The sequence below is a fragment of the Bacillus rossius genome, chromosome 7 (assembly GCF_032445375.1).
Source record: "Bacillus rossius redtenbacheri isolate Brsri chromosome 7, Brsri_v3, whole genome shotgun sequence".
Classification (NCBI taxonomy): domain Eukaryota; kingdom Metazoa; phylum Arthropoda; class Insecta; order Phasmatodea; family Bacillidae; genus Bacillus; species Bacillus rossius.
This window is the reverse complement of record NC_086335.1, coordinates 67,091,771-67,108,786: the sequence shown is the minus strand read 5'-3', so window position 1 is coordinate 67,108,786 and position 17,016 is coordinate 67,091,771. Positions and strand designations below refer to the sequence as shown.

General features: G+C 39.0%; 1 protein-coding gene across 3 annotated transcripts; it reads right to left on the bottom strand.

The window, feature by feature from the left end:
- Positions 1-1,376: 1,376 nt before the first annotated feature.
- Positions 1,377-16,728, bottom strand: LOC134534266 (prolyl 3-hydroxylase OGFOD1). 3 transcript variants are annotated; one of them, XM_063372563.1, is made up of 9 exons: positions 16,454-16,728; positions 15,062-15,400; positions 13,666-13,782; positions 13,303-13,394; positions 8,413-8,556; positions 7,470-7,660; positions 6,383-6,537; positions 5,768-6,002; positions 1,377-5,129 (listed from the first exon to the last, which is right to left on the bottom strand). In XM_063372563.1, exons 1-9 carry the CDS (start codon positions 16,611-16,613, stop codon positions 5,057-5,059), a joined length of 1,506 nt encoding a protein of 501 aa, XP_063228633.1. In that variant the 5' UTR covers positions 16,614-16,728; the 3' UTR covers positions 1,377-5,056. The 3 variants fall into 3 exon arrangements, with proteins under 3 accessions (XP_063228633.1, XP_063228632.1, XP_063228634.1); XM_063372562.1 differs by having other exon boundaries at positions 5,806-6,002; XM_063372564.1 differs by having other exon boundaries at positions 5,806-6,002; positions 15,062-15,358.
- Positions 16,729-17,016: the final 288 nt, after the last annotated feature.

Genomic DNA, 17,016 nt, shown 5'->3' with positions numbered 1-17,016 from the left:
CCAAGGTAATTTCTTTCTAGTGGCTGTTCGATTGCAGCTCCGAACAATATTAAATAACCAATAATAAATATTTAACATTAATAATTTAATAGCATTTAGTAATAATTATATTAAATAATATTTTAATTTATATCAATAAATAATACATATGGATAGTTAACCTCAATTATATTGGAGCACTTGAAAAAGTATAAAGGCACAATATTTTTTTTACTAATATTTACGAATAGTAAATAATATTAATAAAAATATTCAATTTAAATTACTACTGAATATAATTTATTAGCACATATATAATTCGCACTTGTATGAAACTAAAACACATGTTGTGAATGTAGAAACGAGAAACATGTGGATAAATATTATAAATATGACAACAGTGATCAGAGGCGACGAGCATGCCAACATGCGCGACTAATAGAGGTTGTTATTTATATTTTGTTGGTAGCTTTTTTTCGAGACTTAATGAGCGGTTTAGCGGGCAGCTTCAACATGTTAATTTTGTGTTACAGTGATGCGCGCGCATCTTAAAATTTCTCATCATTTTTTCATAACATGCCTAAAGAAGTACAACTTCAAAAATAAAACTACCGTAACATCCAGCATATTTAATGACTTTTATTATTAAAATTTATCTTCATTATTTTACTAAAATTAATATTTTTCTGAATCCTTTTGAATTTATACTTTACCAAAAGTAATTATATCACTCCAATCCTTTTATTTTCCATTTTTTATTTTCATGCAAAATTAAAGTTAGTTTTTAAATACGCCAAGTAAGTATAACTACTAATGTGCGTACATAAGTACAAGCACCCATTTTTTTTGTGCTTGAACGTCTCGTCCACAGAGAAGATGTACTGCTGAATACAACTAATTACTTTTTGGCTACCAAATTTGGCTTGACGTAGGGAATAAGTGTTGATGGCTGCGGAAATGTACGCCTTGGGACGAGAGTAACTACGTCTTCAACTTGGGCGCCACCACGTGGCCCGTGTGGGAGCCAGGCCCCGCCCCTCACTTGCACACCATGCCAGCCCGCTCCGAGCGGCGGGCGCGCTGTTCCTACGCTGGTCGAAGGTCATCAGAGGGCTCTTGTCAGTCCCTGAACAAGGTAGCACGTGTTCGAGCAACGTACTCACGCCTCACCCTCGGGCAGGCGTCGGCAGAGCGACGGCACAGCACTGTAGTCTTCGTCAAGCCGCCGACACTCTGCGACACTCTCATCCCGCCTACCGCCGCTCCCAGCGGAACACTGCGACAAACCCTCAGACTGTCTCCCAGACGCACATTTCCTAGACATGGTGGTATTTAATACGTTAATGAGTACGTAATTGTGTGGTTTTATTATTCAAGTGAATAACTGAAGTGTGAAGTTTCACTTCTAATGCATGTGGCAGCCAGGCACCCATTTTTATTTATTAATTTTTTTTTTAGTTAAGTACATCTATTACATACAGTAAGACTCCCGATTATCCGGAGTTTTGACTGGCAAGAGATCCAAGAATAACAGAAAAATACAGTTAAAGCAATGTTAAAAAAATTGTACAAAAAAATGACAAAAAATTTTTATATGCACGTAAACAAATATTTTTTTCTAATAAAAACACTTGTAATTTGATTATTTTTATAGAAAAGTTCGAACTACCTAGCCATCCCGACTATCAAACTTTATCAGAATCAAGTCGGAATTTAAAAACAGCCCATGTAGGTTAACCTAGCAACATATAACATTATAACATACTCATTATGCAGTTTTCAATTATTTTTTTTAATTTTCCACCAGAAAAAGCGAAATTTATTAACATCAGAAAATTGATATTTTTCTATTTCTTCTGCCATTTTTTAGTTATTTGTTGTTCTGACTTCAAAAACAGCAATACTTTAGCATTTTCAACTGTCAGGTTACATAGTATTTCTTTAAAAGGTGGCACTAAATTAGATGTAAAATACATTACCACTTTAGTTATAAAAAAATGAATCCATTTGTTATTTTCACTAGATCATCAAAGATATGTAGATACATATTGTATCTATTTTGTGTTTGTGCCTAATGATACTATTGATTGTTGCTGTAGTAGAAAAAAAAGTTGACTCCAGACATTAAATTATTTTCTTTTCGTGATTTGTTTTACAAATCTATAACATACAGTACACCATTTCAAAATGGTGACATTTTCCAGTGTTCATAAACGTAAAAAGTGGAATACATGGTATCAGTTTTGCAAGCAGTGAAGTCATGTAAAATAAATTGAAAATTAAGAAAATGGTAGGATTGTAAATATGATATATTGCTGCGAAGTGTTTGCAAAATAATGGTCTGGTTGCACTAATCAAACATGTATAGAGGTTTATGAAAAAAGAACAGTCATCACATGCTAATGAGTATTATAAACATGATTCGAGTCAAGTTAAGCCGCAGCCCATTTTCAATAAAACGCCATTTACGCCCAAAAAACACAAACAACAGTACAAACAACACAGAAGCATACAATCTGTCCTCAACTTTTCCTCGATCTGACTGGCTTAAGAGCATGATGAAGTAAAATGGCCGGCCGCCATACTGTTACCGGCAAGTAAGACGTGGAACAGTGCCTCGAAGGGTTCAAAAATGTTCGAATTATCTGGACTGCACCACAGAAACCCTTCTTGCAAGCGTCCCATGCGGCAGTGATCGCCACAGCATCCCGCTTTTGCGACAAGTTGTGAACATGCAGTCTGATCCAAACCACGGCACAACACACATTTATAACGAGTACAGAGTCAGGAGCCTAGTGGCCAGATAGCTTCTACGACCTCATGTAGTCCATTACAGCAACATACAAGCAGAGGATTTATTATACACCTTGCACCTTTTTGATTCAACACTTTCACATATTTGACACCACTTTCCTGTGCTTCCATATGATTCTCACACAGTACTGTGTGCTGATTTTTACAGTTCCCACAATTTTGCAACATAATTACAGCAAAACCCCTTATTTGCACTTTTCATGGGGACAAAGTAAAAAAGTGTAAAAAGCGGGAAAGTGTAAATAAAGGGAAAAGCATAAAAAGGAGTACAGTTTACCTTATTTAGAATTTTTTTCCTTTTGTTTAATAGCACATACTACAATGCAGGTACAAACACACTAACAACAAATTTTACTTTAGTATTTAATCAATTATTAATTTACCACATTTGACAAAAATAAAAAAAGAATGAAAGCCAAAATGTTTTTCTGATTACTTCCTAAAAAATAAATTTGAAATTTTCTTCTGCTTGCTTTTTTGGCTGTTCAAGGAGATTATTTGCCTCTCCAAATTATAAATACAGTTGCAACCGGCAGGGTTTATAACAAATACGGGCTACATACACATTGCTCACAGTAAAAAAATTTTTAAGAAAAGGCCGCAAATTGATGAATATTTACCGTCAATAGCGCGCCAAACGCGGAGAAAGGTCATTGTACTCGGTCAGCTGCTGTAACGACGCGGCGGCGCATGCGCACTCTATGCTCCGCCCAGACTCATGACGCCATCAGCCGCCAACCAATAGATGCGAGCTTAGCGGAAAAAAATATAAGCTCCACCTCCCGTGTACCAATTTTATCCAGTTCTAATACCAGTTTATTGGTATACGCACCAGTTTTCTCGCTGCCGTGACATGTTCAAGTTTACGTTTATCATGATGTCTTGATACCAATAATTAATTATTTACGATCCCCAGAAATAAATGGTTAGTTTAAAAAATATGGCGTCAACTGTACAATACTTCCCAAATTATAAAAGACGTATAAAACAGTTACCAAGACACCGCTCATTTTATCTTGTGAAGTTTATGTCTCGTACCAGTATTTCGGCTAAGTTGTGACATAAATACAGTATCAGAACTTACAAGCAGCCATGTTTGTACATTCATGAGTTTACGTTTTTCCCTCGTGCATTTTAGATTGTCTCCTGCTATAATTACTCGTACTTTTACACGCCTAGGCTTAAATTATTACATGTTTAGAAATAAAAGCAACTTTTCATGTTATAAAATATGTATATTTTGCTATTTAAAATGTTCATTGCCTACTAGCTCCACGGTATTTTCTGGTTGTTTATGGTTGTTCGTGACGTAAATAGCGGGATTGATTCGATTTTTGAGACGTAATTCGCGGGAAAGTATTGTATTGGACTATATGGGAACCAAACGGGACCTGAAGAATATAGTGCAAATAACGGGAAAACGTAAATAACGGTAACGTAAATAAGGGGTTTCGCTGTATATTGTTTTCTTTTTCCCATTGTAAAAAGTAAAAAAAAAGTTACTTAGACAATTGTTAAAATGACCAGCATCTGACATTGTGCAATTCTATTAATACATTCTTTCCTTTTCATATCACAATCTTTGTAAAGGAAGTAAAAACCAATCGAAAATAAACTTTTTCAATACTAAAGCAATTATTAAAACACCAACAGAATCTGGAAAGAAGCCAATAGCTTTGGTTAGAGAACAGACTTCGGCGCAGTCGTTCTCACGTGGTCGAACATCACTCGAAGTAGGAACAGCTGATGACGTGGTGCAATCCTGGGTACTTGGAGGTGATGTACTTCACAAACGGTCCTGTCATCTCTATACACACACTGCCATTTTGTCGACTGCCTCGAGCGAACAGACTTTGGCGCAGTCGTTCTCACGTGGTCGAACATCACTCGAAGTAGGAACAGCTGATGACGTGGTGCAATCCTGGGTACTTGGAGGTGATGTACTTCACAAACGGTCCTGTCATCTCTATACACACACTACCATTTCATCGACTGCCTCGAGCGAACAGACTTCGGCGCAGTTGTTCTTATGTGGTCGAACATCACTCGAAGTAGGAACAGCTAATGACGTGGTGCAATCCTGGGTACTTGGAGGTGATGTACTTCACAAACGGTCCTGTCATCTCTATACACACACAATCATTTCATCGACTGCCTCGAGCAAACAGACTTCGGCGCAGTTGTTCTTATGTGGTCGAACATCACTCAAAGTAGGAACAGCTGATGACGTGGTGCAATCCTGAGTACTTGGAGGTGATGTACTTCACGAACGTGGCGGTGCCGTCGTCTCGATACACACACGCTGCCATGTTGTCCACCGGCTCGACCGACAGCAGCTGTAGAGCAAGAATACGACCGTAGTTACTTCACTGCTACACAAAAGACACTGCAAATTGGTTTATTTCTTTAGTACCAGAGATAGAGAAGGAAATATACTTTAACAGTTTGGTCATAGATTTTAACCATATATGTTACTGAAAATTTGATCTTTTTAAGGCATTAAAAATAATTTTATGGAATGCCTAATTTTTACGTATATTGGCTTTAACAAATTGCTTTCTCATTGGACACATTGAGGGTTCAGAGTTTCATTAATTTCAAATGACTACAAATTACAAATTTTATCGCACAGTAGCCATGATTTAAAAAAATCAGAAAATCTATTCATATTTATGTACCACCATTACAAATACTGAAAATAATAATAATTTCATCACTATTTAATTAATAAGGCTTTTGTTTAATTTTGCATTTATATAAGAAAATAGGTTAGCCTTATTTTGTAGTATTTTGCAGTCTTTCAAAATTACCTGCATCTACTAATGTAAAATTACTAGATTTGGGCCAACACAATTAATAGAACAAGATTTTTCCTTTGAAACGGTAGAGAATTTTTTTTTAAATTTATAACCTCAAATAATTCCCTATCCAGTCCCGTTTCCGCAGGAAAATTTTTCTCCGTCTGAAACTTTACCCAACCAATATTCCCCGTCCCGGGCGGCATTCTTCTACCTTCTCCTCCTCGTTGGCAGCGATGTAGGTGATGGAGCCCTCGCCGTCGTCCGACACGCCGCCGCAGTTGAAGAACAGGCGCACCTCGAGCACGCCCGAGGGCAGCTGGAAGTCGCTGTCCTTGGCGAGGGAGTAGCAGCCGCTGCGCCACCTCTGCACCTCGCAGTGGCCCCGGGGGCCGGCGGGCGCCCCGCTCCCTGCACGCAACAACACCACACACTTCCGTCTACCACAGCTGTCGCCTGGCAATCAACACCCTTGCATCAGTCCTCAAAAACTATTCTTTTTTTTTTGTTAATTATTTGGACTCAACATCACGGTCATTAGCGCTTTCATTAGAGACGGATACAATGAACATCACAGTTCAAGGAAACCTGGGAAGGAATCGGCCAGGATCTATAGCAAGGAAGAATCCCAGCATTCGCCCGGAATGACTTTGGGAAACAGTGTAAAACGTGAAAACAGGAAGGTCGGCCTGCTGGCGTTCAAACCCAGGTCTTTTTCCAGGGGAGAACAGTTTGAAGCGGGGGAGAAATCAAGGGTCTCTCGCGGGTGGCAGGCGACAGGAGCAACACACCTGCCTGGGAGCCGGAGGCGACGGGGCCGGCCCCCGGGGTCAGCGACAGCCCCGTGAGGTCCTCCAGGAAGGAGAAGAAAGAGCTGGAGCCCAGCAGGTGGAGGAGCCTCCGGAGGCTGCCCCCCGCGTCGCCGGCCTCCAACACCTCGTACCGCCTGCACACACACCCGTGCCTCACTCCGCGCGCTCGCAAGGCCTCCCGCCCGGCTGCCCAGCACGGGCCACTGGTACAGCCAAGATGACATGAAGACATGATGTTATAAAACAAGCTAATTTCGTCATTAAAAACAGTGGAACTTGTCTTTATCGCCATTAAAAATTAAAACTCACGTAATTACAAGTGCTTCAAAATTATGTGATAAGACATTTTCATAAAACAATACTACACATACTGATAAGTTTAAGTTCAACAGAAAACTGCAAATAAAACATGCAATGTATCAAAAAATCAGCAAGCAATTTTAAAAAAAGCCCAAAATCATTGTACTTATGTACATTTCCTCATTACATTTTTCTCTGTAGGCCTTTACCCATTCCTATATGGGACTGCTTTTATTTAGTTTTAAAAAACCATAGATATAAACTAAATATTTAATTTTTACTTAGTACATAACTTTTTAGGTTTTTAAATAAACCGAGGTGAATTTTGCTGCATTTTAGTGTTATTGAGGTGTACTGACTTCCATTTCTGTGTTTGGCAGCATATTGACTTTCATTTCGACATATATGTACATGTAAGTATACTTTAGTGGTGTACTGACTTAATTTCGCTGTTATTTCGGTTTTATTCCTATTCACCATGTAACCTTGCCTCTACTGATTGGTGGTTCCACTGCTCACAGGGTCAATCGCGTGGTGTGCACCAATACTGTGCTCATAAATTGGTATTCAAACTCTCACAGATCCGGCATAAAAGACAAATGAGTGTCCTTTATCAAGCATTTTAATAAGTAAGTTTCATTTGAAAGTACATATTTAACATAAGTAAACAGTAAAAACTAAAAAATTATATTTTATAGTAACTTTAAAATTATTATGACTATCAAAAATTAAACTTAAAAAAATAATAATAATTAAAACAATGTACCTGTGGTCTGGCAGATATAACGGCGACCATGCGACGCCACTCTGGCAGAGTTCTTCAGCAATCTGATCGTACATGTCCTTCCTTAGGAATGACGGCAGTATCATTTCACTGTCCGCCTCAAACTGAGAGCGAAACTCACTTCGCTGGGACAAGTATTCCGAGGCTACAAAATCTTCCAGTTTAGTTCCTTCCTAGAACGAAATCAGTCTATGGAAGATATCCTGCAAGAAATACTATGATTGTTTATTATCATTGTTTTGAAGAATATATACTACCTGAATATTAGAAATTATAAAGAACATACAGCAGACTCCCAATTATCAGGGGTTGAGTTTGGCAAGGGGTCCACAGATAATTGAAAAACATAGTTAAAGTAATGTTAAACCAAAAACTTTTTAGTTAAATTTTTTATATCACCACCACCAAATATACAACTTTGTAATGAAATTTTTTATTTAATGTATCTGAAAAATTGTATTTTATAAGTAAAATTTGGAATTAGAATTTTGGAAATGCATTTTCTTGCTGTATTTCATCAAGCGCATCATCTGATAATCTTTCTTTATTTATAACGAGTTGTAATTGCATGTCGCCATCTTGGTTTCAACTGTTTGACCAGCAATTTTTTAAAAATTTATTTGCAATTACAAAATTTTGCTCTTTTAAGCCTTGATATTAATATTGACCAACAGCCACAAATAGTTTCTCCTGTGAAATAATAATTGTTTGTTAGTATTTAATCATTTTATTTTTATCAGAATGACTACAACTGAAACAATACTGTCAGTAAACACTATTACAAGGTCTTCAAAAAATAAACAAATAAAAATTTACAAAAATATATTTAAAACTTATTAAAATTATTGTTAGTTTTCAAAATAATATTTTCAGAGTAAACAAGCCGGGTGAGCGAGACCGCCGCTAGCGCGGGGACACGGCTTACCGCAGACACGGGAGGCACGGCGAGGTCGCGCGGCCCGGGATGCGTGGGGTAGACGGGCGCTGGGACGGCCGCCATCTCGCCCGCCCCGTGGAACCAGCCGTTCACGGTCACCCGCAGGTCGTTCTCCACCAACACTTCCGCAACCTGCCGCACACACGTTCCCAGCACGTCTCGCGATCTCACAGGGCTGTCCGCGGTCTGCACACGACCTTGCCGGCGGCTGGAGGCCAACAACCTGCTCGCCCCGCCCCTCACCCCTCCGAAGCCTTGGAAGAGGGGTGGGCCGAGCCCAGGAGCGCCGACCGCCGTCGTAGCCCTTCATCCCTCCTCCGCCTCTGCTCGCCCTACACCCTACAACCCCCACACCCCACGCTCTTGCTACCCACGTCGCCTTCGTCAGCCACACGATGGAGAGCTAGGGCTATTTGAGCACTATAGGGTGTACTTCTAGAGCCAGCCAGGGAGCAGGTGTGTTTCCTCACGTCATCAATAACTTCATGCCTACCTCTGTTCACTAGGGAATATATATATAGACACACACACACACACACATTTATCTCACCTCCCCCCCCCCCCCCCCCAAAACTCCCCCCCTCCTCAAATCATTCCTCCACACACATGTCCACTTTTGGACATTCTAGATGTCTCATTTCTATGTCCCCATCTTTTACAGTTAAATTTACAGCCTTAAAAATGTTATCTTTTTTTCAAATAAGTAGACATAGTGGTAACATCATAAAATCCTATGCGATATAGAATTTTTATTTTCAGAACTTTTTCAACTTCTTTAACGTGAACATTTTTTTTTCTGACATCGTTTCACACACAGGTTTAGAAAGGCACATGGGCCCTACCTGCTCTTTGATGACTGTGAACTGAAACTCACCTAGTTATATAACACATTAAAGCTCTGTCTCTCAACCCATGTTGATTTTTAAAAAATTTTATTTTCTCATCTTTACTAGTATTAAAACGAATTATTATTATTCTGTAAATTTAACATGACACCTCCCTTGCATTAGTTGCTCTGTCACAAATACAGTATGTCCATAAAAGAATAGCCAAGTTAAAAATTTTAATAGTATCAACTGTAAGCACTGTAGAGAGTTGGTTCAAGGTCACAATCAAAGAGTAACTCAAACAGTTTAGAGAGGCTCAAGCAAGAGTGCTGCTTTGTTATTTTCTCACTTGCAGTGGCACCATGTCGAAAGAATGGCTCTCTCACCAAAACATTATCAGAGGGTGAACACAGTGGCGTAGCGTGCCATCTCGGCGCCTGGGGCGGGAGACCCATTTTGCCGCCCCCATTCTATAGGTGCTTAGTTAAAATTAAATTTCACATGCAATGAGGTACCTTTTATTGAAGTTAAAATAGGATTAGTGGTTTTACAAGCGGATTCTACGGGCCTTATGAGCAGCGAAGTCAGAAATAACTTTGTCAAAATCAATATTAGCAGCCAATTCTTGTTCAATCGACAATATAGCCAAGTTTATAGTCTAGCGGAGCTCATAGTAGATCTGAGGTAATTGTGCCACTGCCCCGTTGACCCTTTAGACCCCTGGTGCGAAACTATAATTTGTGGATTTTTGGGATTTAAATTAACGGACTAATAAAACTGAAACTGGGATTTTACGTTCAGCGTGTTTCATCCAATACCTGCCAGACCTAGAAGAAAAAAGGCGTCGACCGTTAGAAAATGATTTAACTGAGAAGGGCTTGTAAACCCATAATTTGTAATTTGCTAAATTTTTGGTATATTTATTTGCATGTTAAGGTGTGTCAATTTTTTGCTAGATTTCGCCTATGTTAATTAGTATTTACAGCGGTGATACGCCCGGTGCGTATCTATATTTGTATTTGTATTTGTATTAATATGTTCTTATATATTTTTAATGCCTTTTTGGTAATTATATTTAATTTTTGGAGCTCCGAAGTATATGATCAAATTATAATTTTTTCGGGGAATTGTTAAAGTATTTTTTTAGTATTATTATATAGCTATTTTTTTATAAGTAGTAATAGGGTAGGTATTTTATGATGGATGCGCCGATTTGTGATGAAACGATTTTATGATATATATATTTATTAAATGTTGTCATATAAATTTTGCGTCTTTTTAACTTGCTGCCTCCTCTCACTGTTCGCAACCTTATTAGTATTTTTTAAGCCTGCTATTAGTTTGGGTTTTAATATTTTTTTGGGTTTACCTGCGCTCGCGGTACGGGGCAATATAGGAGTTTTACTGTGCCCCGGTTCGCGGAAGTTGTTTGGTTTGCACTGGGTTAAGGTCAAACTTTACAGTACAATGCGTAGTACTAAATTCAATGAGTGCGAAAGAGAGGCATCGACACGGGCCGACGCGTGAAACAAAAGATTTTGTATGAGTAATTAACATAATAAGGAGTGCCGCTCAACTCGGCTCGCGCGCGCCGGGCGGCGCGGCGTGATGCAATGTTGCCGTTCGTATGTAAACAAACAAACGTTATAAAGAGCTCTGTCAGTGATTTCGCAGTTTTTCTTTTAAATAAATATTAAAAAATAGTTGGTGCGCAAAATGTTAGATAAAAATGGAACATTATAGTGTGTCTGACACATGTAATGAATGAATCATAGATCAGATCTCAACCCGCTTCACCGGCGACCCGCCCCCGCGGGCTGCCGCCCCCTCCGCCCCACCCACGCTACGCCACAGGGTGAACATGTAAACTTTGTTTGGCAACAGGATGAAGCCCCTCACCATTGGAATCTCTTTCTACGAGAGAGTTTGAACATTCAAGTCCCTGACTGTTGGATTGGTCGTAATGGACGAGACGACAGAGCTCCACGTTCACTTGACATAAAACCATGCAATTCGTACTTTTGAAACTTTGTAAAAGATTGTGTCTGCGTTCCGCCGCTACCAGACGTAGTATTGAAGAGGCGGGGCTATTGCTTTCATTACTCCTGACTTTTAAACCAAAGTTTGGGAAACAACAAACAACACTCCTAACATTTATGTGTAGTCACAATGCTTTGCTGAAACAAGTTTAATTTACATTTATTACACAGTTTAAAATTCCTTTGGTTTAAAGACTAGTGTCCATTGCTAGCTGACATCAAACTTTCAAAAATGTACACAACATGAAGTGTTAAAGTTTGCCAGGTACACATCTGGTCAGTTTGACAATTATCGTATTTACTCGCATATAGGTCGCGGCAATTTTACCAGATTTGATGGGAAAAAAATGAAGTGCGACCTATATATGTAGAAGAAATTTTTTAAAATTTTTGAGGAATTTTTTTTGCAATACAGTAGAATCCCGCCGATGCGACCCCCCTCTGATGCGTCCATTCCGTTTATACCACCATTTTTTGAGAAACCGTGAAAAATTTGAGCAGAGAAAGTCGAAAATTTGAGTAAAATCGGCTGAAAAACAAGTCTGTTACACTTTGTTGGGCGCTATGAGTTCACGTTTATCTTGGCGAGAGCTGTACTGTAAGCAGGCAGGCATACAAAAGACGGCTAAAAGTAGATTCCACCCCTCTAGACTTTCCACGCGGCAGTGTCTAGCCGAGCTCGGCGCGTACACTATCGCACAAAAAGCCATCTCAGCTGTCATGTTATCTTACCCGCCGGCACGAAAAGCCACTGTGGTAGCATCCTCCTCCCCTCCCACACTGCGTGCGGCAATAGCCATTCTCTGTAAAATAAATATTTTTATGGGCTTTATACGACTGTCCTTCGCCATTAATAAATACTTTATAAGTTATTATGATACAATTTTTTTATGAGTCACACAGCAGTTTCTGCTGAAAAATCACTAATACCACAAATTTTATTGAATAGAAAAATTTAGCAGGGCCGTAAATATATTTATTTTACTGCATAGATACTTTTCCATTTGCATTCGAACGTGTTTTTTCTTCTTTTTTTTTACGCTGTGAAGGGTCGTGGATAATTGCTTGAGCTGTCAAAATAAACATCGCTGACGGCAAGGGCGGGAGCGCATCCTGTCGGTCTGTCGCTGTGATTATCCACTCCAAAAACATGTCACAGCATTTCAGGATAGCATTGTTCTTATATCTTAATTAACCAAGCGAATTTTCATAACAAGAAATCAAACACACAAAAAAAATTAAAGGCAACAAAGGCAACGAAAGATTTAAATGGCATCTTCGAAGAAGGGGGAAAAAAACTGTTGAAAATGTTCACGCAGTAAACACAAAAAAAAAAAAAGTAAATGAAGGGCGATGTTGCACCTGGATGGCAAACAAGTAGAAAAAGGGAAGGGGAGAAGCAATGGTTTCCCCAGCCACTATCTTATCTGTGTCGGGAACTTCCTCACGCGTCAGACCAATGGCACGTTTAAAACGAAAACCGCTGTAGATATAAAAAATCATAACAGGCCTTTTTTATTCGTAATTAAATTTACTACAACTTTTATTCTGTGCATTTTTTCAATACAAAGCACTGTTTTCGAGTTATAGTCTACAATTAAGACATTTTAAGAAGTTAGGAATCTAACTTGAATTCAATTTTCTATATTCGGTTATTACGAGTACTTGTTGTTACAACAATTTATCACGCCATTATCAGCTCTCGTAGTAGCGGAGTTTTACAGTACCCGTTAACTCTTTCGTGCACGGCGCGCCGGCCGTTCGCGTTATTAAATTACCGGTGCGACCTATATGGGGGGAATCTTAAATACCAAATTCAAGACCTCAAATTATGGGTGCGACCTATATGCGAGTAAATACGGTAACAACAAAAATTAGTTACATATAAGAAAGTAGAAGACGGTTGGCAGGTGTGGGCAAATAACATTTGCTAATGTATTTTGAAGATATACAAAACTAAATGTTAAAAAGTTATAATAAAAGCTGCTCAAAAGCTCATGCGAGAAACATACCTGATGGAACGAATTATCCGCGACTTCAAAGAATACGAACGTGTTGTTCTCCGGCAGAATGGATCGCACAACCTCTTTCGGCAGATTACTATCTGTGGAGGAAGACAGCGCGAATCAAGTTCCGATGATGCGTCCACGTCCCGAATACAAACTACAAAACAGGGTTTTTTATGTGATTTGACGCTGAAAAAAAAAAGCGGTAACCAGGAACCATTGAAAATCAGGATTATGGTACTGTAAAAAAAACAATGTAATAAACTGCAGGACAATTATTTTCCCAATACTGTGATTTAAAATGTTTCTTTCCCCTGGAACTCTGTTTCAATGAAATGTTTGAAAGGGAAGGGGAGCGGGGCGGCTCACCGTGGGTGTTGAATATCTGCAGCTCGCCCCCGAAGTGCGGCCGCCAGTCGGTGTTCAGGTACAGGATGAAGGCCACGCACCTGTCCTCGAACTTGTCGTCATGGCACAGCAGGTGGTCTGGAACAACGGCATACCTCCGCGTACAACGGCCCAGCGGCAAATCATTTTGTCCGGCCCGGTCCCCAAGTCCCTATTATCTATTGTTATACGGTACAACTTTTCAAACCCCACAATTTTTTTAAAAAAATGTGTGCGTGTACTTACTTTAAATACCATGCAAATGATTATATAGCAAAATGTACCTTATTTACAAAACCAATTTACAATAGGGGTTCATCATATACCCTACATTAGGAAATGGTAGTTTTCATCTAGCGCTGATGACTGCCATATGGATCCTTCTCCACACCTCCACAGTGACAGTACCGGAATCCACAGAAATTTCGAAACAGGACAAAATAACCCTCGTAGTGCCGAAATCCTTCTACAGCAGCAGTAGACCACTCCGGCTCTGTTCTGAGACTGTCGATGATTCACCAAAGTAACACCGTCATTTAAATGTTCACTAGTCGAAGTCAGTACTTAAATCTCATAGCAAACCCGTGATAGGTTTCGACGTGGTCCGTGGTAAATCTTGATAATTCAAATATTACATGAAACCAGCGAAGTCATACCTTTGTAAAAATATAGTTCATGTAACTGGTTTCCACTTACAATGCAGTTAATGGTAAACACTCACAACGATTCTTTCAGCAACACACAATGCTTGATTATAATTTCTGTAATTTCATAGACAGCTTCTTAGTACTTCAATTGAATATTTTGTAGTAGTGAAGCTCATTCAAGAGAAAATGCTTCAACTTATGTCAAATGCTAAAGAAAGACCCTCTGTCCCCAAAAAAAAAAAAAAAAAAATCTTTCAGTCCATCATCTTTTTAACCAAGCATAATCATTTTGCAAAGACAAAATGCCTTCTGAGAAAAGTATTTACATCCTATGGTTTTAGTTGATAAAAAAAATTAAATTTATAATTTTTCTTTATAGTTTTTTTTCCTCTATGAAGTAAAGGAGCGAGCTGGCCTTTTAACGACTGCTCAATACATCAAGAAAAATGACGGTGCCTTCGTTCTATACGGTAGCCCAAATGGAAAAGAAAAGCATATTATGGCTGATAGTTTAACGTTGAATATAAATGAATAATAATTTTCTATACAACTCTGTACCTTCTTCTACATGCTTAAATATTTCTTTAATAATACATAATTATTAACGTTTCAAGTACATTATTTTGTTCGTTATTATTACTGATGAATTATTTGGATAATACTTTGCTGTGAAAATAAAGTAGTCACAATGTTGTTATATACTTGAATTGAGGGTGTGAGGAGGGGCCCACCTCCGTGGTCGTAGACGGACAGCGTCGCAGACACACCCCCGTCCAGGGCCAGCCCCGTGACGCGGCGCACCCAGTCCCGACACTCCGTCTCCAGGAAGTCCAGCAGCTCGGCCACCTCGGGGTCGTCGATGGTGCTCAGGTCCTCCGACTGGTAGAACGAGAACAGGTCGCTCTCCTTGCGCTGCAGCGACAGCTCCAGGAAGGAGTCCTTCAGCGCCCCGCACAGCCGCGCGTCGCTCAGGAACCGCTTCAGCACGCAGATCCTGAACGGGTCGCCAATCACCTCCACGTCGTCGTCTGGAACGCAAGCGTCGCGCTCGCTGTGGCGGGACGCCACACCTGGGTTTCGATCCCGTGAGACCATCCTCGGTTCTCCAAGCAAGCGCTGGGATGTTTCCCGGCAGTAGGCAGTAGCTGCTTCCTTTCCTTGTGTCCCACGTCAGTTACAGTCCCTAATGCCCTGACTGTACATGTCAAGTCCACAGAATATTAAATAATAAGCTTTTAAACTTCTAAATTAAGAATAAAATTAGGGTCATGCACCATTTATCTCACTTGCTGACTCGTAACGAAACAAAGTGGACTGTCACATTGTTCCAATTTGAAGTATCAAAGGCGGAAAGCTGAGTGAGCTACAATTTACACTCGCCCCCACTTAGGCTGCCCTCTTGGAGTGTTAACCTACTCTAAGGTCATATCAGGTCAACAGTGTTGGTTCAGAGAATATAATTATATTTTGTATAAACAAAAAATTGTAATGTGGAATATGTAAATAACCCCCTGTAATGTCTTTTGGTTGTAAAATTCAAACTTCATTCAACACGAACTTGGCAAACAAAATCAATATATTGTAAATATATTTCAAAGTTTTCTACACAGTATTAAGTTATAGAGAAAATAGTTTGTGTTGATACATTTATAGTTTACTGAGGGTACAATTGAGAGTGGGGAATTCTGAAGATCAAATTTAAAGTGAAAAATAATTAAAAATTTCAAAATGCTTATTAGAGTTTTTGACATGTTTTTCAGTCATTGTGTATTTCAAGTAGTACCGTTTTAACCAGTGGTAAGATTAGGTGTGGACGGTCATTAGGTTCGGTAAACTTCAAATACTTTAAAAGGATGTGGGCAGTGTGGAAGTTGAGCTTATATACACTCAAAGGCAAGGTTTTCAGATTTTTGGAATTTTTTATAGCAAAAACCCGCACTTCTTCTGAATTACCAATTAAACTTAGGAACCTGATATTTTCAACTTAAATAAATGTGGAATTTTTTTTATACCGGTTTATTCTGTGTGGATTGTATCCAAGGCTTTAAAGAGAGGACACCATTATTTAGGTTTTACACATTATCCCAGTCTACAAACATAGGCGGACTAAAATGTAACTATACCTTTAATTTCACTATTGGAATTTTCCCAAGCATTCTGTAATTTCTGAACAGCAGAATCATGTAACAAATCCTGTCTCATTTTAGGACGGACTACGGCACGTGGTTGTTTCTCTTCTCTCTCTTCTTCGCTAATTGCAGACGACTTTCGCTTCGAATTCATTGTTTAAAAGAAAAGCTCTAATTATCGTTTGCGTTAAAATAAAAATTACTGCCGCGTTGAGTACATAATAACAATGCTATCGCACACAGCGAAAATTAGTAATTCCGGCAAAAACATAAATACACAACAGGAAAAAATTTCTCATTTCCTGGCCTTCAATATAAATAAATATAGCCATAAGCAAGCTCAACGAAAAGTTATGGAGAACTGTACATAACAAAAAAAATCTTTTGCTATAAAATTAACAGAATTCATACTGATATAATTGATAAATAAAGCACAATATTCAACTGTTTCATGAATATGGTATTTTTTTTGCATAGTGTGTTGCTATTGCATTGTATTAGCTTTATGAAAATTACGAATTTACACTGTCAAACTCAAGTTGCAAACATGGCGTTTC